This window comes from Amblyomma americanum, chromosome 1 (assembly GCF_052857255.1).
Source record: "Amblyomma americanum isolate KBUSLIRL-KWMA chromosome 1, ASM5285725v1, whole genome shotgun sequence".
In the NCBI taxonomy this organism is placed as follows: Eukaryota; Metazoa; Arthropoda; class Arachnida; order Ixodida; family Ixodidae; genus Amblyomma; species Amblyomma americanum.
Window position 1 is genome coordinate 357231876 of NC_135497.1, and position 27269 is coordinate 357259144.

The 27269-nt window shown below is 44.2% G+C and overlaps 2 protein-coding genes across 2 annotated transcripts in view; one reads left to right on the forward strand and one right to left on the reverse strand.

The window, feature by feature from the left end:
- The window catches only part of LOC144115597 (zinc finger CCHC domain-containing protein 24-like), a 204781-nt gene that overhangs the window by 64111 nt on the left and 113401 nt on the right, over positions 1–27269 (forward strand). The gene's annotated exons all lie outside the window — the stretch shown is intronic.
- Positions 6808–27269, reverse strand: part of LOC144100670 (sodium-coupled monocarboxylate transporter 2-like) — an 83703-nt gene continuing 63241 nt past the window's right edge. Inside the window, exons 6-15 of the mRNA XM_077633538.1 lie at positions 26269–26409; positions 18970–19099; positions 18748–18836; positions 18539–18648; positions 17373–17440; positions 17209–17295; positions 16948–17111; positions 14204–14307; positions 8467–8561; positions 6808–8403 (exon numbers count right to left, since the gene is read on the reverse strand). Of these exons, the coding sequence (XP_077489664.1) occupies positions 8311–8403; positions 8467–8561; positions 14204–14307; positions 16948–17111; positions 17209–17295; positions 17373–17440; positions 18539–18648; positions 18748–18836; positions 18970–19099; positions 26269–26409 (1081 nt within the window). The 3' untranslated portion in view covers positions 6808–8310. The remainder of the gene's footprint in view (positions 8404–8466; positions 8562–14203; positions 14308–16947; positions 17112–17208; positions 17296–17372; positions 17441–18538; positions 18649–18747; positions 18837–18969; positions 19100–26268; positions 26410–27269) is intronic.

Sequence of the window (27269 nt, forward strand, 5' to 3'; positions counted from 1 at the left end):
GACCACGCGGTAGGTGACTATGGGATAGGCTCTAGAAATAGCAGGGGAGAGTTATTAGTCGAATTCGCGGATAGAAATAATTTACGGATCATGAATACCTTCTTCCGCAAACGAGAAAACAGGAAGTGGACCTGGAAGAGCCCCAATGGTGAGATTAAAAATGAAATCGACTTCATACTATGCGCTAAACCTGGCATCATTCAGGATGTGGCCGTCCTCGGAAAGGTGCGTTGTAGCCACCACAGAATGGTAAGGTCTAGAATTAGCTTAGACTTGAAGAGGGAACGGAAGAAGTCACTGAAGAAGAAGACCATTAACGAGTTAGCCGTAAGAGGGAAAGCACAGGAGTTTAGGATAGCGCTGCAAAACAGATATTCGGCTGTTACTGAGGAAGATGATCTTGATGTTCATTCAGTGCACGATAATCTGACATCAATAATTACGGAGTGCGCAGTAGAAGTAGGCGGTAGGACAGTTCGAAAAGATACCGAGAAGCTATCTCAGGTGACGAAAGATCTGATTAAGAAGCGCCAAAACATGAGGGCATCTAACCCTACCGGGAGAATAGAACTAACGGAGCTATCAAAGTTAATAAATAAGCGCAAGGTAGCCGACATAAGGAAGTTTAATATGGAGAGAATCGAGCATGATATAAAGAACGGAGGTAGCCTAAAACAGTGAAGAGGAAACTAGGCATAGGTAAAAACCAGATGTATGCATTAAGAGACAAGCAGGGCAATGTCATTAGCAATATGGATAAGATAGTTAACGTAGCCGAAGAGTTCTACACAGACCTGTACAGTAGCCAATGTAATCAGAGCGTTAATGAGAAAGACAGCAGTGCACAGCAATGCGTCATCCCGCCAGTAACGAAAGATGAAGAAAGCCTTAGAAGCAATGAAAAGGGGAAAAGCAGCTGGGGAGGATCAGGTAACAGCAGATCTGTTGAAGGATGGAGGGGACATCATGCTAGAAAAACTAGCCACCCTGTATACGCAATGCCTTATGGCCTCGACTGTACCAGAAGCTTGGAAGAATGCAAACATTATCTTAATTCATAAGAAGGGAGACGCCAAGGACTTGAAAAATTACAGGCCGATCAGCTTACTATCCGTTGCCTACAAAGTATTTACTAAGGCAATCGCTAATAGAGTCAGGGCAACGTTAGACTTTAATCAACCAAATGATCAGGCAGGCTTTCGTAAAGGATATTCCACAATAGATCATATTCACACTATCAATCAGGTGATAGAGAAATGCGCAGAATATAACCAACCTCTATATATAGCTTTCATTGATTACGAGAAAGCATTCCACTCAGTGGAAACCTCAGCAGTGATACAGGCATTGCGTATTCAGGGGGTAGAAGAGCCTTATGTCAAAATACTGGAAGATAAATATAGCGACTGCACAGCTACTATAGTCCTCCATAAAGTCAGCAATAAAATTCCAATAAGGAAGCGCGTCAGGCAAGGAGACACGATCTCGCCAATGCTGTTCACCGCATGTTTACAGGAGGTATTTCGAGGCCTGAATTGGGAACAGTTGGGAATAAGAATAAATGGAGGATACCTAAATAATATGCGATTTGCTGATGACATTGCCTTGCTGAGTCAATAGGAGGTGAACTGCAAATCATGATCAATGAGTTAGACAGGCAGAGCAGATCGATAGGTCTAAAAATTAACATGCAGAAAACCAAGGTAATGTTCAACAGCCTAGCAAAGGAGCAACAGTTCACAATTGGCAGCGAGAGCCTAGAAATTGTGACGGAATACGTCTACTTAGGGCAGGTAGTGACAGCTGATCCGGATCATGAGAGGGAGATAACTAGAAGGATAAGAATGGGGTGGAGCGCATATGGCAAATTCTCGCAGATCATGAGTGGCAGTTTACCAATTTCCCTCAAGAGGAAAGTGTACAACAGCATAATCTTACCGGTAGTCACCTACGGGGCAGAAACGTGGAGGCTAACGAAAAGAGTTCAGCTTAAGTTAAGGACAACGCAGCGAGCCATGGAAAGAAAAATGATAGGTGTAACGTTAAGAGATCGGAAGCGGGCAGAGTGGGTGAGGGAACAAACACGGGTTAATGACATGCTAGTCGAAATCAAGAGAAAGAAATGGGCTTGGGCAGGGCATGTAATGAGAAGGCAAGATAACCGCTGGTCCTTAAGGGTAACGGAGTGGATTCCAAGAGAAAGTAAGCGAAGCAGGGGGCGGCAGAAGGTTAGGTGGTCGGATGAGAATAAGAAGTTTGCAGGCAAAGGGTGGATGCAGCTGGCAAAGGATAGGGTTAATTGGAGAGATATGGGAGAGGCCTTTGCCCTGCAGTGGGTGTAGAAAGGCTGATGATGATGATGATGACATTGAAGAAGCGTAGCTTGATGCGCCAGTTAGTGCATGGCTGTGGAAAAAACCAGCAGAATAGACGCCTTCACAAGAGGAAGGAGTAGGCAGGACAACACTAAAATTCAGTTTATGTTCCTAAATACTAAAGTGTAGGTAGTTAATGCCTGTGCGCTGTCCCTTATTCCTATTGATATCGGTCATTGTCACGGTTATGGTATAAATGCACAAATTCATGTCAGAAACTGTTGGAATCCACTACCCGCACGTTCTGCAGCGCCGCCGCAGTGGCTCGGTGGTTACGGTGCTTCGCTGCTGACCCGAAAGACGTGGGTTCAATCCTGGCCGCGACGGTCGCATTTCGATGGAGGCGAAATGCTGGAGGCCCGTGTACTGTGCGATGTCATTGCAAGTTAAAGAAGTCGAAATTTCCGCAGCCCTTCACTACGGCGTCCCTCGTAGCCTGAGCCGCTTTGGGACGTTAAACCCTCATAAACCATAAACCATTAAACCTTGTGCAGAAGTTGTAGGGTGAAATAAAGTGTGTTTTTGAATGCATGTGTTGTGATGTGACCCTAAATGATCTCTTACACGTTTTGTACCATAATAGCAGCTGTGCTGTCAGCGCTACACTTGGCCCATAATCCGGTATGACACCGAATAGCGGGTTCAAATGGCGCTTGTCATCAGTAACAGGAGAGAGAGAGAGAGTGTGTCGCGCCGGAGGTAGACCTTGCGTGCTGTCTCGCTCGCTAGTGTGACAGGAAAGTTGGCCAACGTACTGCAGGCTTTCGAGCGAGCGGACGCCGACAGTCAGCCGGCATTCGGCGTCGGTGCAGTGCGACATTGACGGCGACATCACGACTACACGGTGTTGGCAAACCGGATCCGACGACCGTTGGCCTAATGTGGCTGCGCGTTTATCCGTGAAAGGGGTGCGCTACAACCATCGCTGTAACGTCCTCGCCCCTATCCAGGCCGGAAAAGGGGGAGTATTTCAGAGCGGTAGGGAACTTTTCTCGAGTAGATAGGCGTCGTCGTACGACGTAAGCTGCAAATTCTGCATTGACCAGCCGACCGATTATGACGTCATCAAGGTGGGCACAGTATAGCGCGCTCTCCAGAATGCGACTTGCGTGTTCACGTTAATCGAGCAGGCCTGGCTCATGTGGCTCTTGGCGTGCGGGCTCTAGCTCACTAAGGAGAGGGGGCTTATGTCGGAGGGAGGAGACTTATTGCTGCTACGCACAAGTGCGAAAAGTCTGGAAACTTTTCAAAGCGTCCTTTTAACCATTGTTTGTTTCGCTCTCAAAGGAAGCAAATAGTGGTTCTTTCGCCGTGTGTATCGTCCCTTTCTGGTCTTTGTTATACATTATGGCTGTTCGAGTGAATGATCGACAGGCACAGACAGTACGAGTTCAGATCCTTGCAAGCTGTCACCTTTGTGCTTATCCACTGCGGCAAGAATATGCGACAGACTACAAGCAATAACAGACGTGAATAACCTTTTACATATTGACTCTAAAGACCGATGTGATGTATTTCATTAGTATACGCTGTACACAGAGGCATAACCTGAAATTTGGGAATTTAACATGTTTAAATATTAGGGGGGGGGGGGTAGCATGAAATTGTCTTGTTTTCTGCCGGTCATATTTCGAAGGCGGGGGCGGTGCAGGAGGAGCGGCAGGGTCTTTTGTCAGAATCAAACTCTGCGCGAGCGACTCAGAACAGGTACATGCCTTGGCAGTAAACTATAGAGGAGTGAAGGTCTCTTTCTGGCCAACGACGCACTGTGCAAACCAGTCTCCATTTCACATGGCGCGCCGCATAGTGTCAATAGGTGCATTCGACTGTAAATGCGAGTGCATCGGCATAGTGCGATACTAATGATTGGGCGGGAACTTGTGGGGCGCCCCATCCAAGTGACCCATGAAGGCTGACCTGCATAGCGCTCGAAGAGGCTCTGATCGCATCTTGTGCAACGAAATTATCATAACACGCGCGCTGACTGCTGGCGTATGTGACGAGACGCTCAGCGATGCGCTCATGCATGCTTTTTTTTTGTTAAAACTTGATTGGGTGGGTAACAACCAGGCTGAAACCATGCAGCGTTCGCTGTTAGGTCGCTGGCTCACTGCCAAATATGGAAAGGGAGCCATTAGGAATTTTTAAAACTTGTACTGGCAGTGTCATTGGCTGACCTAGTTCACCCACCATTGCTCGGGAGACTGTCGTGACGTCATGAGCCGATATGTTGAGATCCAAACTATACGCAAGATACTCTGAGGTTTATTTCTGATTGTCGTGCTAACTTAATATATGTTATTAGTCGAATGAAAGCCTTTCACATGACTATGTTCGACGAAGTTCGCTTCCAATGTAGATGGAAAAGTGCGCTACCTTAAACATATGGTTCCTCGGGACAACATGCTCGACGCTGTGGAAATGTCGTTTAGCTTCACAACCACGAACCGCTGCTAAAACTGTTATGATCGAGCAGTTAAAATATAATGTAAAATGTTCTGAACTTCAATCGTGTATTTTTATTGGCCCCAGCATTGCAAAAAGAACTGGTAGATTTGGTGAGAATACATTTATTGCCTTGTTATAGCATTCAGGAGCTCTACCTGGAAAATTCCAAAGAAAAGCTGGGTCGGGGGTCTACAAATATATAAACCAATTAACTGAATCTTAGGAAAGGGAAGGGGAGGTGGCCACCTTCTTCAACTGCGCCGTGTGTGCCACGCTCAACTACAAGTGGCAGCGGGCTGGCCCTAAATAGCCGAGGTGCGCGCTGCAGACAGCGAAAGCGGCTGCCAAGGTCGCGGCGACCAATACGGCAACGATACAATTGCGAGCACCCTGACCAAATTGCGTGGTTCTTTAGGAGCTGAAAATTTATCCGTATAAAATGGCGCACGATTCCGTTCATGCCTAATGAGGTCGCAAGCTCGGGCTGTGGTTCGGGGCTGTTCATTCCGACTGCGCTGGCGTTTTGCTCCTCGCGGATGTTGCAGTTGCCTGGAGCCGGTGGTGAGCCACCATGTGCATAGTCTTTCTTTATTTTATGCAGTTTGTGAGGTCTATATAGGATGTTTCACGAATGTTGCCCTAATTAATATTTATGCAACACTGGTATATTCTGCACCTATAAAAACTCAGCAGCATTCATATGTGCAGCCTTGCGCAGGTAGAAGTTAATAAAATATTATTTTTTTGGTTATTTTTAGGCAATAGAGTGTTCGTTGAAATTAAGCATTCTGTAAATATGGAAAGTATAAAAGAGGAAAAACAAGCGAATATTTTTGTAAACGCATCTTTATTAATATCAAGCATTTTTTGCTATCTGGGCCCGAGTAAGGCGAGAACTCTATTCGAATTTGAATTCATTGTAATTTTTTTTTCTTGCGAACTCCATCACTGGCCCAGCCGAAGCCGATCGCGGCCCTTTTACATAGGGACATGCGTATGGGCGTGATAGATGATTGCTGTTCAAAGCAGTCAACCGGGATGGTCGTAATACTATGCTGCCGCCCTGAACAAAGCTCGCGCGAACATCCATGTGCCTGTGGCCTCGAGCACCTGTTTTCATAACAGTCGTTGACCCGTCGGAGTAGTTACTCGCTGCTGCTCCCGCAAGGACGAGTTGGCGCCGCCGCGGTCGCTATTAGTGAATGCGAACGGCACATTACCTGAGAAACCGCCTAATTTAGCTGGTGGGGTTCAATGAGTGATAAAGAAACATTCAGCAGACACCTGCATTTTATACAACCTCGATCTGTGGAGTTTCTCTTGAAAATTCCAAAACTCTTTTTTTCGCATTTTTCGCTGACTTTTGCTGCTCAAATGCAAAATAGGCAAAGCTTACCATATTACTCGTTGATTAAGAAATTGAAAATTGTTCCGCGTGGATAAGGTGGTCTCCAGGGCTGCTGCTTGAGTTTAGACCTCGTGGAATGAATTCGTCTAAGTTTTTAAAGCTTGATTCAAGTTCCCAAGTTCTGACCACATGGGAAAATCTTCTTTCAAATGAATTATGGTTGTGTGTGGCATGCAAGCTGTTGTTTTTATTCTTGTGTATAGATATATGTGCGGCTGCATTTTACCAATAAGCGCAATTTATTATTCTGCTGCATCATGACAGGAGAACGCGAGATCCATTACGCTTCAGTGAATACCGTGAATTAAGTAAAATGAAATGGATACCAAGGAGACCAAGTTTACGACTGTTTACGGTGTTACTTATATTGTAGAAACGCTTAGGTCGGACTGCACTGCGTAATTCATTCGCGAAAATAAAATAAATAGTGCATCGGCTTTCGGAGTGTCAAAAGTGTCATGCGTTAAAGACGCCCTTTCTTCTGTCGTACTGGCAAGATATTCCCTCGTGCAGCAGCATTAGGTTATAAATGAAGGTTTTTTTTTTTTTGCTCACGAGTGCTCATATAGCGTTCTTAGAAGAATACACAAATGAAGATGGTTTAAAACGTCCGAATTTTATTTCGTTTTCTTCTTACATGACGTGGCATATGCTCTAGCTGGCACCGTTTTTGCGTATTAATTGTATTACGTATTAGGTGCATTAGGTACTCTTTGCTTTTAACTGCGGATGGTCTTTTAGCACGCAGAAAAAAAGGAAAAAGAACAGCATCTCCACGATTTCCTTGGTCAAGACTCGCTAACGCGCACAAAGTGGGATCCACTGCGTGCTTGTTTGACACGAGCAGGCTTTCGTTTTCCACTCGCGTAATAAGCTAATGGGTAACATGCTCAAAGAATGATGTCGAAGCTACACAGACTAGCCTAAATACGCGTTTCTTTAGACAATCTTGCGGAGTATAACTGCTGCATTTTTGGGCAATGCACACGTGTCATGATTGATCTAGCAGTCGTAGTTTTCATAATCCTATTCACCTGTGCTGGTACCACGTGCTTGCCGCATATTCCAGTGTTAATGAAATTAAGGCGATTTTGCTGGAAGGGCGCGGTGGACGTGATTCTGTGCGCATTATGGTGATGCAGCTGGAAATTTGCTGAGAAGAAAGCCGTTCCCTTCTGATGGAAAAAGAAGCTCTTGGCGAGTGAGGTTGTCCAGGCGTCGCGTCATCAATCTCAAACTTATATGGTAGGCTAACTCCGGGACTGTAGTGAAGTTGCTGAAAATTGATAGGACTTTCACTATTAAGCAGAGTTTGGCGCACGAAAATTAGAAAGCGCACTCTGAAACTATATCGGTCATTTGCTACGAGATCGAGTAAATGTTACGCTTGTACTATATATGCTACTCTAAATATGCTGTTTTAATAAAGTGCTTTCGAATCGATTAAAATTTTTAATGTGTTAAAATATCGTTTAATTAGGTGTTACGAACAGGCAGAGCACAAAGCATACCATAAATAAAAATAGAGCTGTATGTCAAGAAAGTTCTCGAAGATTTTTTTTTAATAGCCAATTCGGTATGCTATTTTTAAGGATATGGAAGCGCTGTGTACCTGTAAATTTTAGTGAGTGCGACTACCACGCAGATACCATGGATACCATGGTTCAGTGGATACTGTATATTATCTCCTTCACACTCCGTGTAAAAGCTTTCCCATAGCTGCGTGTACCTCTCCTTGTTTCTTACATGCGGTAGCGGCAGACAAGAAGAAGGGCTTCAGGCCACCTTGGTTCTTACCCTGCGTATCCGTCCGGGCGGCGTGCTCTCGATAAGGTAGTGCGATTTAGGTGATTTTATATTTCAGAAGCTGAACGCCCGTCTCAGACAAATCAGAGCTTCCGTCCGTCTACTCTTAGTACTGCCGCGCAATAGCTGTCGTGTTCTCTACCCAAGCCTATGAACGAAGCGAATCGCATGTTACACTAATCAGCAGCAGTCGTAGAGGCAGCTAAGGGAAAGATAAAAACAACTAAGGTGGAAAATGCGATATGGCAGAGCGCTCACAAAGTCTATTCTATTCTATACAAAACTTTCGTTGCCAAGGAGAGTCAGGGTCGTCTTTGTGTCTGACGTGGAGTCGTCGTCTTCTTGATTCACGTCGGAAGTCTCGGTCTGCCATAAACAAGAGAGGGAAATGTACTCGGCACGTGCATACGCGGGCTGCCATGCTCTTACCTTTTCATATCGAGGTAGCAGCCCCAGTTTCCTCCAGAGAGAGAGGAAAATATCGCTGGTCAGCTGTTCGTGGCCCTCTTTCAATTCTTGCCCACCTAAGGGTTCCAAGAAAGAAAATATGCACAAGCAGGACGTTCGGGAACTTGGGAGGGGCAGTTTTCGTATGATTGTAGAGGTGTGATGCAAGGGAGAGAGGGAAAGAGGAAGGAAAGGCGCGCCGGTAGGCCGAAGCGCAGCGCCTGGTTTGCCGTATGCACACGCACGAAATGGGGAAGAAAGAGAGCTAGAAATATGCTTACATCGATCACGCACGCAATGAACCGTTTCCCTACTTTAGAGTCCAACTTTTACATCATCGCTTCGCAAGCGCACTTTGAACACGCGCAGTGGCATGCCAAGAAAGCAGCGGTGCTGTATTTTTTAAGGCAAGCTGAGTCAATTTTGCGGGTTTCATTCTATGTTAGGCGTTGGGATAGGTTACGGCATGCGCAGTATCATGAATGGAAGTAAACAATAAAATTTGGAGCCGCTGCGGTGGCTGAGTGGTTACGGCGCTCGGCTGCTGGCCCGAAAGACGCGGGTTCGACCCCGGCCGCGGCAGTCGAATTTCGATGGAGGCGAAATTCTAGAGGTCCGTGTACTGTGCGATGTCAGTGCACGTTAAAGAACCCCAGGTGGTCGAAATTACCGGAGACCTTCACTACGGCGTCCCTCATAGCCTGAGTCGCATTGGGACGTTAAACCCCCATACACCATAAACCATAACAATATAATTAGGAAAACCAGATATTGTTTGGTCTCCAGTCGTCTATTCCCTTCGGCTGGATTCGTGTTCTGAAATTCTGACAGCCGTTCCTCGGTGCTTAGAGCTTCATAAAAACCGACTTCAAAAAGAAGCTAAGTTATGACAAAAGCAAATGAGGTTTAGAAAAAGAAAATCAGTTTTTAAGACTCGTCAATACATCAAGGAAGCTTTGCTTATTGGAATGTGACACTGGTTATAAAAAAAAAGATAGAAGGAATGTGGAGCGAGAGTGATAAGTGCACTCGATATAAGCAGATACACTCCTTTTCTTTGGTGTTCATTCTTAGTTAACAATACTAGTTTTCTTTTCTTTTCTACTCATTTCTTTAGTAACAACCTCCCGCGCCTTGCTACCGGCGATGAAGATGACCATTGTTGCTTCCTAGCGGTAAAGATGATGAACTGCTCGCCGTACTCTTCTGCCGTTGGATTTATGAGTGTCCATTCCTGAAAAGTCTTCAGCGATCAGAAGATCCCATTCCTACGTGAGAACTTTCTCATTAGCAATGAGAACGATATCGCTGACTTTTGCGTCACTTGGAGGTGCGTTATTCACATTATGAACTTGCGTGAAGGAAGGCGCCATATTGCTTGCTCACGGACTGTTTGTTCTGGATCTACTGCATGTGTTCTGTCTTTCTTAGTGATGGGAAAGGTGGCTTTCGTCCAGAATTACTCATCCTCAGGTAGCTGTGAAGGTTCCTCCCAGGAAAGCACGTTTTTTTTTTCTTTGAAGCTGCTGTCCTCGATATGCCGCAGCTATATCCGCTGGATACTCATCCGTTTTGCCGTATCGTCGCTGATCAGGATGCATTAGCGCTTGAACACCGGCTGCTTTTCTGGCGGGGAATTTTTCCAACAGGGCAGCACACGAGTCCTAGTAGCTGCATGTTTCATGCGCAGCCGAAGTTTAACTTTGAACTGTATGCATCAGTCGGGCTGTTGTTAATGCTTTATAAAAACTCTTGCCGTGGAAGCGATAGCGTCTTCACGCACGCAGCTCTGTCTTTGCCCATGACGCGTCTCATGGCTACCTCATTATGAAGTGTTTTTGTGGACACACTGATAGCAGCTTTGTAGGCTGAAGCGCCGGTGTCGGAAAAGGCATGAAATGTCTTGCTCAGACCTTGCGTTAGGGGAAATACACATGGAATGCCTATCGCGCTGAGGTGACGAACACCTTCACATTATCTTTCCCATTGTCGCTACAGAATCTCTGGCAACCTGACATCCCAGTCTTACATTCTTCTTCACAATTTTTGGAAACATATTTTAGCTGCTTTGAGCGTGAATGGCGTAGGAGTCGTGCTCTGAAAATGCCACTTTCAGAATAATTCTTTTTGTGCTCGGTTCAGACGCAACTGGCTGCATTATTTCAGATGTATCAAGGGCGTATGTGTCTTCTTGAAGGTGCCAGGTCGCTCCCAAGATATTTTTTTACGTCGGAATAGGTGAAATGTGCTTTTGTGTTAACGTTTTCGTTAATGTCAGTGAGCGCCATGAATGGCTGTCTCCTCCAAGAAGTGCATTCTCGCTTCCTTCTGTACGTTGTCCACATTCCTGCAAATATCCAGGGCTGCCTCTGGGGTCTCAGGGCCTTTCACAAAGTGGTTCATGTAGAACTTATATTTTATTTGCGCTGCTGTATACAGTGAAATGAAAGTAGAGCTTGGCGTGTGGAAGAAAAAAAAATGGCTTGATTTTGCACCAAAGGGTGTTTTATTTTCTAAATCGCTTCGTTAGAAAAGTTCTAGCCAATCTTCGGGTTGGACTTAAACTAAAGGTAACGTAGCGCGTCGCGGTCACCGTGGAAGCGCGAAATTTGAAAAAAAGTCCTTCTCAGTTTCGTCGGTTATGTCGGTCATATACGCCTTAAACTTCAGGAGTGAAGAAAGAATTGATGGATTCAAGGTCATCCTGGAAGATCGTTCGGGGATAGTCTGCCGGGTGCATTGAAAGGGGCATCCAAGGATATATGCGATTCTCTTGCTGGTGAGAACTTTATGTGGCAGTAAGTAGACAGGCCCTGTTGAGTAGGCACGGTGTCCGCGAAGTTGATATTTAAGCATTGCACTGTCGCTCCTTGGTCGCTCCTGAGGAGGGGTCGAGTCAACTTCTTGAGGAGAGGTTGCGATTCCTGCAAGTTGAATCTAGTTCCACAGCGCTCTTTTTTCTAGAAAAATTTACCTCACATGTGTATTTCCTTTTTGTCATGCTCTGTTTGAACCCTAGAAGACAGCGTCATCCAAAAGGATTTCCTCTTTACTATTGAACGTTTCAAAAAGCTTAAAGATTTAAGACAAGCTGTCCTTGTCATAGCTGTCATCCTGAGCGAAAACGTTAATAACTGCGGTGGCGAACGCGTCCTTGATATCTCGTGTGCTTTGGAACTGAGCTTGGAGCGGCTTCCAAGCAACGTTTCAAGTGTTCTTAATTCACTGTCTAGCCGTATAATTTTGCCGGCGGAAACTTGCCAGTAGTAGGACACTCTTATGAGGATCGGTTGTCGCCGGCAACTGAGTCTTTGGTATCGTCTTCAAGTCGAATGTCATGACTCCGCTTTTTATAGATAATGCCGGTATCGTAAAAGTTGTTGCACTAAAATGTAAGGCCTTACAGGCCATGAACTTTTATCTTCTGATAGCCATATCTGCTCTTACTCCACAGTTCTATCCGCCGTGACCTTTGCTTAGCTGAACAGGAGGGTCCGACGATTCACAACGGCAGTGTTTCTTAACGAAGGTTACAACGAAGCTTGTGAGATGTGTCCCTGGCGGCAAACCTATAAGTGTATAAGGCCAGGCCTTGTTTATTATTAAGATAAAAGTGCTTTCAGTGTTTGAAATCGCGCTTGGTGCGTAAACTTGTCTTGACGTGGAAACGTTCAGAGTTGCGTTCACCTGAGCAAGTGTCTATACTGACAGGTGTGAAGAACAAAGAAGCCCGAAATTGCGAGCTTTTTGCGTGATTTGCCAGCCTTTAAAGCGCCGGTCTTTGAGGCAGTCTTACGACTTGGCTGACTTAACTTTGATGCTTTCATTAAGTTTAATAGGTTTTTGACGACTTCTTGTGCCTTTCCTCTGCAGTGATCTTTCTTCAGAAAGTTTATAATGTAGAAAACATTCTTAACCTATATGGGTCACTTCGGTCTTTTCTTGACAGTACCGAAGTACAAATTCTCGGCGCAAACAATTCGCACCAGTCACTCTGAGCATGACACCGGATTCTTAGGGCTCCACACCAAATGCTTCGAAGCTTAATTCTTATATTCTTCGCAACTTCATCATAATGACGCCGTAATACTTTTATGCCGTTAGCTGAAGTAACGGTTCTCAGGCTTAGTAGGCGAGTCAACTAGTTATTTACAGCTATTTTTTTTTTGCTGTGAACAGCTCATTCAGAAGGTAATCTGTGATGTGGTAGTTTTCATCAATAAAGAAAACACCAATGTTGGTATCTCCTGCTTTTCCGGCGAGGTTTGTCTTTTAAAGTACTTTTATTTGTCCACTGTTTACAGAAAATTTCAGTGTTTCATAAGGAGCTCCAGGCAAGCAGTTTTTTGCGAAACTTGCTCATATTTAGCCTATGGAGTTTTCTATTGACTTTGCTTCTCGCTAAGGCGTACTGGGAGCTTCATTAAACGCCTGACACACTCCAATTTGATCGGTCACGTATTGTGTTTCCGCGAGTCTTTGTCACATTAGCCTACGCTTAGCAAATGGGCGCATCTATAACTTTCAGTTGCTTCTTCTTCTTCTCCGTGGTAAGCATGGCACATACCCACGCAGGGGGATTGGCCAAGGCTCAGTGGGTAATCCCAATGAGGTATTTGCGCGGGGAAAAATATGCGTGGGAAGACTAAATTAATATAAAAATTGGAACAGTCAAATGAATTAAAGAAATATGAATTTCCAGGAATAGAATCGAGCATTTTTGGACATGCGACAAAATTTTGTATACAGCTAACAAGGTAATCGATCAGTTGCACTTATGTAATCATGAAGGCAGCCGCAGACACTGCTTAACGGGAACCCTTTGCGCTCGCCCTGAACGAAAGAATAACTGGAAGAGACAGTGGGAGTCCTAACCTCTAAAGAGGGACCTCCAAATACTGTTTTCTCTGAACTGCGAACCGCCGGCTTCTCACAGCCGTTGCTTCTAACTCAACCACTTCTTTGACTTCGTTCTCCACATCACGTGGAGTTGTTTCCTTTTAAAAAAAACAGCACTGAAATTGTTCTACAGCTCACCTACGGACTTATATGAAGAATACAACAGAGAGCCTAGATCGTTGAAGACATTCATGGCGCCTGCGTTTTGAGGCTTGCAAGCAGAATCGAGGTGGTGCAAGTTTTTCTGGTTGAGAAGGAAAGTCCATAGGTGACTACGATCCAATTAAGGCCGGAAGTGGTCGTTGTCTCCTTCGTTCTAACGCAGAAGCCGGGAGTCTTTTTCACGCACGTGGGGTCTTGGCTGCAGACATTTTAGAAATGCCAGGCTTAAAATCTTCTTGCCTGTAGCGTTGTTGGAGGTCTTCGCCTTTCGTGTCATCACCGTATAGTGTCATGTTTGTGTATTCATCATACTATGAGAAAATACCAGTGTCCAAGGCCTGCCAGATACACCAAGACAGCGGTGTTTATTGGAACGCTAGACTAATGCCATAAAAATTGCGGCAGCATGTTAATAACGCTTTCGATTAGGGCTTAAGTATGGACTTGCCGTTTTTTCATTACACTACACAAGAATCAGTTTTATTTCTTCCTTACACAAGACTGTTCACACATTATCGCCGCTGAGTGCAAGGCGATCGTGATTGCTGCATTCTGTGAGCGTGGAATTTTTGCGCAGAATTCTACGTGGCTTAGTGCCTGGAGTCGTTTATGGTTGCTTCGTACACGCTGTTCGGTTGTGTATCGGTGGAATACTCACCTGTGAGAAAGCTGACCACCAAGCCGATCACGATAGTGAGCACCGCTGAAGACAAGACGCACCAGTTTGATGAGAACCGGTACAACGGGAACACATCGTCGTCGCTGCAACGTAGCACACGGATTTATGTAGAGTCCACCCCACCATCCTATGGTGCTGTTTATCCGCGAGGACTCATTGCTGCCAGGATTCATTGTGCACATTGCTAATTATATTGCTATATTTGTTCTTTTACTCTGTACGTTCATATGGTTTTTGCTACAGCGCGGTTTCATCCTTTCTACTTTCAGGTTTCTATCCTGTATTAATGTTTCCGCTCCTTTCTTCGTGTTATACTTTCTGAAGCAGCAAAGCGCAAGCCTGGACAAATTAGATTTCATTCATGATGATACGTACGACGCGAAATTTACGAAGGCATTCGGCGAAGACTGGCATGCCCTGTCATCATTTCTCTTTGTGGTATACTTTCGTCAATTTTGGGCCGTGCGTATTTTAGAATATCGCTGTTCTACCAATTATTGATTAATTTTGATAATTATGCTAGCTTGGGTGCCTGTATGTGGTCCGATACTTTCATGTGGTTTGCTGGTGCCCTGGCTGGCTACCTCAGATCCTACTTCTACTGTGCGCTCTGCGATTGCTTTGATTAGGTAGCGATTCACAGCCTCTTCGGAATGATCGCTTACTTCGGCTAAGGTAAAATATCTATTTTCGAGCACGGCCCTGTACAACAGTACACTTTCCCCTCCGCCAACTCGTTTATTCGCTTCTTTTCACAACTCTTCCCTTCCTCTTTTTAAGTCTAGGCTAACCTGAGACCCCATAATTCTGTGGGCACTGTACTTCAATTTGCTCAAGGCCTCTACAATTTGTACGTTACTGGGTATGGGCTTGCAATATGGACCTTGTTTTATAATCAGTCCATCCATTTGGCTGTTAAACGAAAAGTTTGAGGTTAGAGACCTCGCACAAGCGACAGTTTATTGTACCTCTGACTCTCCGTTCGGGTTGGTCCATGTTGAGTTTCGGTGCGCACATTTACTAAAAAAAGTGTCCGTGATTATTAGATTATTTTTTCCCTTCTAGCCGCAAATGTTACTATTGGTCTGTTTAGCTATTCGCGTGGTTCATGATACAGTTTCGAAATAACTTTCTTCTCCACATTCGTTCCTGCTTTGCACTGAATTCAATCATCAATATAGAGCAATACATTTTTACATTCCTTGCTGCGGTTTCGACATCTTCATAAAAACGCCAAAGCGTGTACTGCCGTGAAGTTTTGTGAGAGTTTTCAATAAGAGTTACCTCTTGGGTTGTAACATTTCAATAAATAAGAGACAGAGATGCTGCATTGGGATTAAGACTTGGAATTCAGCTTTTCCCAGGCATGCGCACATTGGCCACCCGCGCACTAGTCTCTGCTTGCCGTCGCAGGAGAATCTGTCGATGACCGATCTGAGACCTGCTTGTCGCACATGAAGCGTGTTCCCTTTAGATGTTCCTATAACTTTGGATGCACCCAGAAGTATAATGGCGTGGCGTCGACTGCTAAGATGTGGTAACAAGACAGCCGCCCCATTCTTCTATGACGACATTCAGAGACTATAGTACACCGGCTGTGTAAGTACACTGCAGCTGATGTAGACTATATAAAAAAAAATATAGGCTCGTTCCTTTGAAAGAAGAGATTCCAAAATTTCAGTTCAATCTTTCTTTAGAATTTTATGCCTTAATAAGAAGTTATTGTCGTGGAGACGAAATATATTGAGAGCTTTTCATATCACTTATTGAGCTTATTTACGACGAGGTGTATATACTTTATTTAATATTGAAGATTCCATCTATGTTCCTCGCCATTTCTCTGTGGATTGCAAGCCCTACTTTATCTTCTGCCTGATCAGCCAGGTTTTTGGAGGAGAAGATGTACCGGGTGTTCATATACAAACATTTTATTAAAATTGTTTTTTGATATATGAGTCGAAAGTTCAACAAATAACACAAAAGTCAAAACAAAGTCAAAACAGACTAAGAAAACACCCAAACTGCACGTAACTGCCCAGAAATGTCCCTATACGATTATGCAACGCCCTTCTCTGAGGACACTTACCGGTATTATTGTAAATGAATGAATAAAGCAAGAAATAAAACGACAGCAGCCTACATATTTTTCCTGATTGTTACAGGTGAACATGATCACTCTCAAAATTAGTTACTTGGACATAGACCTTTGCACTTTAACGTAAAGATTGAGTTCCATGGACTGCTACTGGGCCCTAAATTAATTTCCACTTAATTTTGTTCTACTGCTACTGGCATTGCGGACCATAAGAAAAAAAATCCTTTTTCTGTAGTGTACTGAAATTATAGTATTTTTATTTTCTGGACGGTTTTATGTCTTGTGAGGACACGATGCAGTAACTTAATTATTTATGCATTAGTACCATTTTATTCGCTTCTGTTGGGCTCTATGTGTCTCAACATCGCCGAGTTGACACCAGTGTAACTTCATTAAAAGAAAAGATAAAGCTTTCCGAGCTTCCTTCGAAATATGAATTCGTAGAAGTGAAGAATTTTCGGACAAACTTTTCTAGTCATTTAAAGCTGATCAAAATGCAACGCTTTCAATAAAATAACCTCCCAGAAATGTGGCCATTGTCTCAAATTAGTTAAATAATGAATTGCCTTTCTCATGCACAGCTCAGATTTTTCGCGATTCGCTCCGCTCTGTAGCAAACAAAGCTCACCTGTAAGCGGTGGGTGGAGATGTGTGCATTTCCATCGAGCTAGAATTAACGGCGCAGAAGTCCGTGGTGAGAGGCATTAATGGAGCCTGAATTCCGTAATAGATCTTCCCGAACATTTGCCAAAACTGAAGTGCTGTCGTGAGGAGCGTTCCCGCAACTACGCCCTGCAAGAGAAGTTGTAAAGCAAAAATGACCAGTGAGAAGAGATAACATAAGGTAGTTGAATAGAACACAATAGCCTAGGGAGCGTTTCTCCACTACCTTGCTGTTCGCCCATGGAAAGAGGAAAGCCAAAAGAAACATGCCAACAAAAGGGCCGGAGGCGCCGTTGTGCATTATAACGACTACCTGCAGACGAAAAAAGAGAACATTAGAATAATCCGTGGTGCTTCTTAGAGCGCAAAATGAAATACCCGTCAGCTTACCCGAACTGCGGATCCTAAGTGAGGCACAATCAGTGAATAGATAGTCATAAGAATTCCAAAAAGGAATGCTAGGGGAGGAAAAAGAAATTGAGTGCTCGTCAGCAACAGCACCGAAAATACAATTAGATAACTCATGAGCATGCATTTAGACGACTAAAAAGAATAGCCTCATGTGGGCTTGAAATCCGAAGTTTGAAACGTTGGCCTTCCCACTTGTAGACTCTATAGCTTCGAATAAGATTTAATTCGAAGCATTTTCACAACCTCCGTTCCCCTTAAGTTTTTTCTTGAAGCGCGATTTCTAGATGTGAATCAATTTTCAAAGGTCGTCGGGATGTCCCCAAAAGCAGAAGAAAAGAGGCACCTCTAACGCAGGTTCCTGGACACGTATTATAGGATGTTCACATGCAGTGATTTGAGACCGAAAAATTTGACTTCCACCTCAATCATAACCGCAATTGTTTCACAGTTACAGTTTTGAAAAAAAAATATCGTTCCGATTCAGCAGGAGTCCCGGTGCATGCATGGGCTCAGGAAACACAACTGTGAATCGAGTGGCAATGCAAATTTTTTAAAAACCATATTGCAGCGTTTCTTCTGTTCGGGTTGATCTACAGCCCCATCAAATAAGTTTGATTACACAAATTTGGTCAGACGTGTGCTAAACAATAATTTAAAAACGATTGTAAATTTGTGTCTCGTGCTAAAAAAAATGGCGGCGGTAAAGCAGGGGACATTGTTGCAGGTACCTTGCCACCTGTTGCTGTATAGTATTCAGGGCCACTATCTTAACATCGTCGTGAAATAAGCGAGTTATAATAAACTGCACAAATGCCTCAGTCTTCTTTCTCTTTTTGCACACATTTTTCATCAGAACAGCTGAACAACCTTTGGAAAGCCAAGCTTGTGCTGAGCGCAGCTAAATTCATCCCTTTGTTCATTTCAATCACACCTCAGGCGTATGCACGACACTGTTATCCTTTCCGGTGACTTGCGATCAGCGCGAACGCTCAGTTACTCATAAAGATTAGGTTTCCGCCTGTACAAGTGCACAAGGGGCTATAAGTATACAGCACTCTCAAGCACATCCGGCAACATTACACATTTGCGTATAATGCGTTTAATATGCAAGGCAAATCTAAAAAGCAATGTCTGCACGTACGCACCAAGTCCTCTAGTGAAGTGGCTTGCCGTGTTCTCTTCGAGTCTGACGAACGTAGAGACGACGTCCATATAGCAGACAGCTGCCTGAGAGTTTATAATTGAGGAGATTGTGCTGAAATATAGATTCGAGGAGTGTATTTACGTGCACCGGACAGTTCACAGTTAAGGAAGTACTGATCACGAAAGCAAGCAAACATTATTTGCATAATACCTTGTGGCTGCGCTTACAACACCGGTAAGGAAAAGGCCAGAAAAACACGGGAAATTAAATAAGTGTTCTTTGACGTAGTACGGCAGGATCTGAAAAATAGAGAGGGAAACTGATGAACAACAGATCGCCGTAGCGGCTGAATGGACCAAATAGGGGTGTGTGTAAGACCCGAGTCCGTATTTACTGTAAGCGCTACGATCGAAAACTAAACAAATATACTACCTCATCGTACTTCTTGATTGCGCCGGCCAACAAAGGATCGCAGTCTCGGTACCAATAGACTAAGGCCATGGCCATTAGTCCTATGACGGTCATGTAGACGATATTGAGAAACACACCAATGCACATCGTCCTGGAAGACAGCAAGGTAATTAATAGTACACTGTAACCAAATCCGCTCGGCCGTGGTCATGATGAGCATGTGCTGTCTTCTGCATAGCATAATAGAGTCTGTATGCGTGCTGCTCATGCGCATGTCGAATGAGCCGACTGGCGGCAGAGTACGCCTCCTTTGAGCCGGTAGTGATAGCGCCTCTCTCTCACCGAAGTTCAAAACGGCGAAGTCAGGAGCAGGGCAGCAGGTCAGTAAGAACCAGTTTAAGACCCATGAAGCTCTGAATTTTCGTTTCTGCGCTGTTGTTTTCTAAATTTCTTATATCCAAGATCAATAAGTAGCATCGGTTTATGCTTTAAAATCCTTCATGAACCAATTACGTTTTGCCTGGTGACATAAGCAACTTAACCTGAAAAGGAAGAGACGGATATGATTAGGCAATCTGTATTGTGGTTTGTGTTACCTGCTATGTATCGAAATTGAAGGTACAATGTTACTACGACGCGATCCCCTGCGTGAAAGCCAGGCCGAATGAACTCATATGCATGAGGAAGGCTGGTCGACGTCGTACAAGGGGGACAGGAGGGCGTAACATCTTTGGTTGGTTTAGTTTCATATGATTGGAGTCATGACATCATGCCCGCTGGAACTGCTGGTGGCGGTTGTTGGGAAGAAACAGGAAAGAAAACGCTGGCCGGTGAAATGGGTGTTTTGGGAACCCTGTTCAGTGCGTGAAGTCGCGGTTTGAAAGTGGCGGAAACAGGCGGAACAAAAAGAAAACCCAGAATCATCAAGAACGCAATCAAGAGAACGCAGAAGGACTGCCGCATCTTGAGCGAAGCCAGGAAGAAGAAACGGAGAATTGATGTGGACACAGACATATCATGTTTTAGTGGCAGTGCAAGTGCATCCGAGCTCTAATATTGCGTCGAGAAAAAGAGGCACGTGTATTATGTCTAAAGAGGTTGCGGCGGAAGAAAATCTACGCACAAAATACAGCAAAGAGAGACCAAGTGTTCGACTAGTAACAGTAGAGGGCAAGAACGCTGTGCATTATATTGGGAACGGGTAAAAGAGAAGGCGGTGGCGTCCTTAGAGGGTACAAATGGCATAGGAAGCTGTAAACGAAAAACTAACGTCATGCTCGGAGAAAGAGCATTCTAAGGGCTGTAACGTGGGTTAGAATTCTGCGCCGCTTCTGAATGCCCCCGCCCACCCCTTTTCTCTTTTTGAACGTTTACTTCAGGAACATTACTGGCGTTGGGAGACAATCTGAGCGAAAAATAGGGTGTGTATACAAGCCGCCTTTAGCAGAGGTCACCATCATGCCGAGATTTCGTAGGAAAACTATTGGGCTAGGGGGATAGGAGGAGGTGCGGCGGCAGAAAAGGTGACTTTTTCCACAATGTGCGGAGACAGGCGAGAACAAGCAGGGATAGTGTTAAACAAGGAATCTATAACGGAGCAGTTGGGTTGAAGAAAACAGAGAAATAACTTTTACAATGCGTGAGCAAAGCGAACGTAAATAAAAGGAGCATTGACGAGACGAAAAAAAATGCTCAGTGCAATGAACTTTAGGCTAAGAAGTTAGTTTCCGTGTGTACGCTTTGCGAGATGGAGAAAAAAGCTGTAAGACATGGCTTTGAAGTTAAATTCAAAACAAGGAGATGACATTTGGGAACTAGCAGACTGCTATCATTGACCCGTGGTTGACACGTGATTTGCTTATGCCGAAAAGATGCACATATTAAGTATTATAATGGGAGACGGGATCCCACACATTTTCTTTCCTCTGATAAGTGCAAGCTTCATGCGAGGATGAAAATATTGCTTCGTGAGATTTTGATTCTGATGATTGAATTTAATTACTTTTCGCGAATTTTGTGATTTGCTTCTGCGCGCAGAAGTTATTGCATTGGATCGTTACGTTCAGAGCCAGAGGAGTGGCATTTACATGGTATTTTGTACTAACGTGCGCTTTGTATTGATGTAGGGAACATGTCTCCAGGATGAAAGGTTCAAACTACGTGGGTAAACGCCCAAAGTATATAGCGCGAGAGGAATACCGAGAATTCTGTTGATGCATTATTATTTGATACGATTGGGCGCATGGAAACGTGAGTAACGCGGAATGAAGCGGGCGGTATTTTATTGATTTTTCGGAAAGTGGCCACAAGCACAATGCGTAATCAGTTTACCGGCAAGTTTTTTTCAGCGACCGTTTTAGAATATATTGGTCTGATTCCAGGCCCTTTTCTGGCTTCTTTGTTTACTTCATTCGTTGAATTTATTTCTGCGATGATTTTATCCTTCTTATATATACAGAAAGATTTGTTTACAGAAGATTTGATTTCTTACAGAAAGATTTGCTGTGGAGTGCATGGACTGTCGCTCATTTTAAAAAAAATTGCATAATGCTTGTCCTTTCGTCAAAATTTGGGAGCCTCTTTCATGAGTCTTTTTGATACCGAAGTATGCTCTGCCCACTTGCACATTACCTTTAGTCACCTTTTTTTTTTTCTGGTTACTCCGGACGTGGCTCAATTCTCTGTTTGATCCATCTTTCTATTCCGGTGATCTTCCTTCCACCTTTGCTCTTCGCCAGCACCTCACCGCATATATCCATTCCCATTAATCTCATGTACAACTTGACACATTCTACATGGATCCTGGAAACACGTTACGTCACCTCGCTTTCTAGTTCCAGTTTCTGCTACCAGCAAGTGCAGGACCCGCGGTGTCATGACAAAACCGCAGCAAACTAACCGAGAACAAAGAGGCAGCGTTGACAAAGATAGGTCCCTCGATCGAAGTGTCGAATAAGATTATTGAGACACTTTGTTGATTCGGACTTATTTCTACGCTAACAGAGGGGGAAGTCTCTGCTGTTTTGAAGTTTGAGGCTACATGTACAAACATAAGTCTGCCTATGGCAACAATGAATGTTCTCATATACTTATTGCTTGTTGCCCGCCGCGGTGGCTGAGCGGCTTTGGTGTTGGGCTGCTGATAAAAAGGTCGGGGGTTCGATCCCGGCCACGGCGGCTGTGTGTCGATGATGAGGAAATACAAAAACGTCCGTGTGTTGTGTGATTTCAGCGCACGTTAATGAACCCCAAGCGGTTTAACTTAATTCTGAGCCCTCCATTATGGCATCCCTTATAGCCCAAGTGCCACTTCGGGACGTAAAGCGCTACAATTTACATTTTACTTATAACTTGTTATTATCTCTTTCTTGCAGAGCGCACGTGATGCTCCTGAAGCATCTCAAGCTGGTGATTGCCCGACGCGTTTTTAGTTGAACCTAACTACTGGCCAGCGCTCGAGCGTCGGCGAATCACCCAGCGCTATTGGGAGAGAAATGTTTCTTGAATACAGACCCAGATTTTTTTACTGCCTGTTGTATTATCTTAGAGGAACGGAAGGAATTAGTATCTATGCCTCACCACTGTGGTTCAGTGATAAAGTAGTCATAAATAAGAAGCTTAAGATAATACTAAGGCTAGCACTAATACTTATTACGAAAGCATATAGAACAACATCCAATCTTATTCTTAACGCCAGCCCAGACATGCAAAATTGCACATATTAAAATCGAACAAGAAAACGAGTTGTATAGAATAACTAAGGAAAGAAAAAACTCGGTGAAGAGATGCAACATTCACTGAGGAACAGATTTCACGCAAGTATGACTTGTGGAAGTCTCACCCTGCTCTCAAACCAGCCTTCTAGTGTGTAAAAGGGACATGGAGACTCATTATAATATATTTGCAGATTGATAAAAAACTAACGAAAAAGTGGAAGCATCTTTCATAGTGTTCAACAAAACAAACAAATTAATAGAGCCAAAACAATAGAACTGCCGAAATATTCCACTAAATTTGAAGCGGAAACAGTAGCCATAAATAAAGCAATAGATTTTATCGGGACTAAAAGTGACCATTTCAAATTTCAGATCTTCACCGATATCTTCTCAGCGCTTAAAGACACAAAAATCCCAGCAACTGTAACCCTATTATTAACGCAGCGAAAGAAAAACTGCAAAGACTCAAGATATACCATATATTTTTAACCTTCAGCAAGGTACACAGTGGAAATACTGGCAATGAAACAGCAGATCAGCTAGCGAAGTAAGCGCCAGGTACAGGAGAGGAATAAAAGCTGCAGGTAGCTACGCAAAAAATGAAAAAGCAACTAAAATGCAACTTGCAAATAAATGGAATAACATCTGGCAGAACGAAGGAAAAAATACATTTGCATTTCACTGTGTTAGGAGCCATAAGCAAATGCCAAAAACATTTCCTAAAAATCACTACTCATCACAAGCCATCACTCGACACGAACGATTTCTATTTTACTTCCAGCAATTCAACATTAAGGCAGAGAGAAATTGTTAAAGTGGTGCTGAAGCACAAGACTTAGATCATTACCTGTAGAATTGTGTCTTAAAGAAACACGAAAGAAAAATATTGCAGGAAACTTTGGAAAAACATAGAATAGAGAAAACCATAGATAATAAAAGATCAAAAGCTAATTAAAATTTAACCTTTGTCAGTAAAGTTTCGAGACTTATTTATCTTCTTCTCTAGAAATGATTCTCCAAAACAAATATAGGTCCGTATGTGTAGCGCCATCTTTTCGGGCTAACATGAGCTTATGTTAATTAATGTGGCAGCCGCTAGATGGCACTACATGTAAAAAATACGTCGTCACTAGTCGTTTGCGCATTGTACTGTGAGTGAATATGGAGAGATGGACGTCCACCTCGAACAGCGTGTGAACATAAAATTCTGTGCGAAGCTTGCCAATACAGCCACAGAGACGTATGAGCTCCTTCATGACGCTTACGGCAAAGAGACATTATCGCGGGCCCGAGCTTTCGAGTGGCACAAGAGGTTCGATTCGGGGAGAACGTCGGTGGAAGACGACACAAGGCAGGGGCGCCCTTCAGCCTCACGGAATGAAAACAACGCGGCTCGGATCAGGGAAATCGTACAGCAAGACTGCGCTATTACAGTCCGCATGGTATCAGATGCTCTCGACATTAGTAAGACAACATGGCTCCAAATTTTGCGTGAGAACTTGGGGAAATGAAAGCTGAATGCCAGACTTGTGCCGAAATCCCTCACACAGGGCCAGAAAGACACGCGGGCATCAGTGAGTGCTGATTTGCTCGCCGAGGCAGAGAAGGATGCTGCATTTGTCGACAGCGTCATTGCTGAAGACGAAACATGGTGTTTTCAATACGGTCCTCAAACAAAGAGGCAGAGCGTCGAATGGCGGTCCACAAGCTCTCCGGCGTCGAGAAACGTGCAGCGACAGAAGACCAAAACAAATACTATGCGAGAGGTTTCATACAGCACGAGTTTGTCCCACAAGGGTAGATGGCGAATCAGGAGTTTTATATCCGCGTGCTCCAACACATGCGTGATGCACTGCGACGCCGTCGCCCTGACTTATGGGCATCTGGACAATGGAGCCTTCCCTACGATAACGCAAGGCCACACACTGCTCTCATCGTGACAAAACTTCTCGCCAAGCACAAGATTACTGTACTACCCCATCCGGCATATTCGCCTCACCTCTCTTCATAAAATGTTTTCCTGTTTCCTCGTGTGAAGAGAGCCATAAAAGGTCACTGGATGGGGAGCGTGGAGGCTATTCAAGACGGCACGACAAAGGAGCTGACAGCCCTGTCAAAAGAAGCGTTTTTCAACTGTTTCCAAGACCTCATGAAGCGTTAGAAGCTGTGTATAGACTACAAGGGAGACTAATTCGGAGGGGTGCGGCACAAAAGATTTCAATGTTAAACACATTTTTTAATGAACTCAGTCTCGGAACCTTACGGACAAAGGTTGTCTTACAGGACATGGTGAAAAATATGATGGACAGATCATACGTCTAACCGCATGCATGCGTTGCCCCCCGAAGTCAGTCCTCTGGCCGCAAGGCAGGAGGCTAGCACGCTTCCACGGGTGCAACTCAGCACAACAGCATAATAAGTAAACACGGTACAATCGGCAGACATCTGCCAGACACCACATGCATCATTAGCATTTCACATTTCTTAAGAAGTAGCGGCAAGAACCTACAAATGAAGACAACCAAGGAAGAACCTTCGGCCCATAGAGGATTTTCTAATGTAGGTATTAAACCTCGACAATTAATTAGGAGCTATCTTTATTAAATTTACCTGCAGACTAAAACATCCTACGCGTCAGAGGTGGCTTCGACAACCAAAAAGGAAGAACAGAGAGGAAGAAAGAAGAGGAAACAAAAAGACTTTAATGGACGCCTAGTGAAAAGCCTTTCTCTTTCCTCCTTTCATCCCCTGAACCTCTTCCCCCTTTGATCTTTATAAAAAATGATTTATTTGATTGGCACTATGCCCCAATCTTTTATTTTGAATTATATTTTCTGCATCACCCGCGATACATTAGCGGTGCGGGCGAGGTCTTCTTCTATCGACCTCAACTTATAGGATGTATGTTGTGTTTCTGTGTAATGTGAGTGTCCATTGAGAAAGATCGTATGAAAGAGAGTGGGCAGAATGAACTCCCTACTTTCACCAGACCATCTTGAGCACCGTGCGTGTGCGGCCATGCGCTGCTCTCCGCATTTAAATCCTTCATGCAGTTTGATGTGGCCACAAAGGGAACCAGCTTCGTTCCTGGCATAGTTTTATAGGTGGATGGAAGGAAAATTTTGCTTCCATAAAATTGCTACCGTCTTGCGGATTTCTAAAGGACTTATTGTGCAATACAATCGATCAGGGTGTGGCATAGCTTGTGTTAAGGAGGCATGACTTGTCCTTCAGGAAAAAAAATATATCGAAATGTACAGTAACGTTCACGCTGACGACTGCTACTATTAGCGATGGGAGCCTTGTTAGTGAAGGTGATACGTTTGGGGAAGTTGGTGATTCATGCTTGAGAGGAAAGCATAGCGCTCAAACGAATACAAGACGAGAGACGAGACGTCGACAAGCGCTAACCTCAGCTTTAACACTAGCCGCGAACGCTGAGGTTAGCGCTTGTCAATGTCACGTCTCTCGTGTTGTATTCGTTTGAGCGCTGTTTTCTTCTCAAGCCTTGCTAGCGTTTCGTACGTCCGTAATCGTTTTGCGGGCGTAGGGTATGCAATCGCTTGGAGTGAAATGGCGCGTCTGAGGAACTTTCGCTCGGTACCTCTTGGCTTCCTTGAGAGTCCTCGAAGCCATGTACCTCTGGACGACACTCTGATCCATCCCGGTGCGGAGCAGGTTGTGGACAAGGAGGCCCAGGAAGCACGACCAAAAGTTTTCGTCACTCGTAAAATCGAGCTCCATCCTGCGTTATACATTGAACAACGTATTAAGTGCACGAGGGGGAATAGCCACCGACATGCAGCACTATCATGCAAAGCTGATGAAGGTTAGAGAAAGCTTCAGGCTGCACTGCTTCTGTTACACCGCACTCTACTATCTTTGCTAAAACCTGGAGCTGGGCTGATCGATTCTGCATACTTTTTGAGTAAAACAAAACTCGCGTTAGGATCTTACCACATACAAAAAATGAGCGCATTAGTTTATCAGACAGTACATCGGCGAGGAGTAAATCGCAGTGTATTGGGCTTAGCTAGAACTCATAAACATGTTTTTGCAATAAAAAGACCACTGAGCTTGTGTACAATGAGAAAAAAAAGAGTTAAATGAAGAATAAAGAAGCTCTGAGTTTGTCTCCTGTGCGCGTGCAATGGTTTCTGCGTGTGTCCATCAGCCCGAAGTGAACAGGTTGGAAGTGGGGTTGATGCGTCGTTGCTTGTCTCTGTGGTAGTCCGTTGTTGCGCTATTTTACTCGAAAGGTTTAACATTTTTAATTAGTGCCGAAGTTTAGCAAATCAAATGGTCCACTGCCAATGTTTTGTAATAAGCACGCAACTGTACGCACTGAACGCTTTAAAGAACAATGCAAAACGCAAAGCGGGAACCGTGGTAATCGGACATAAACTATGATTATAGGAACCAAGCCCAATTTGAAGAACCAGCAGCTGTGGAATATCTGTAGCTAAAGTATATAAATTTTACATTAGTACGTTGGAACATTTTCTCGCCGTTATTCTAGCACGTTTGATGTACTGGGCATCGTTTACGGCCATTTGTTTTTTCGTGGGCAGAATGAACGGCAACAAACGATGTCTACAGCTCCCG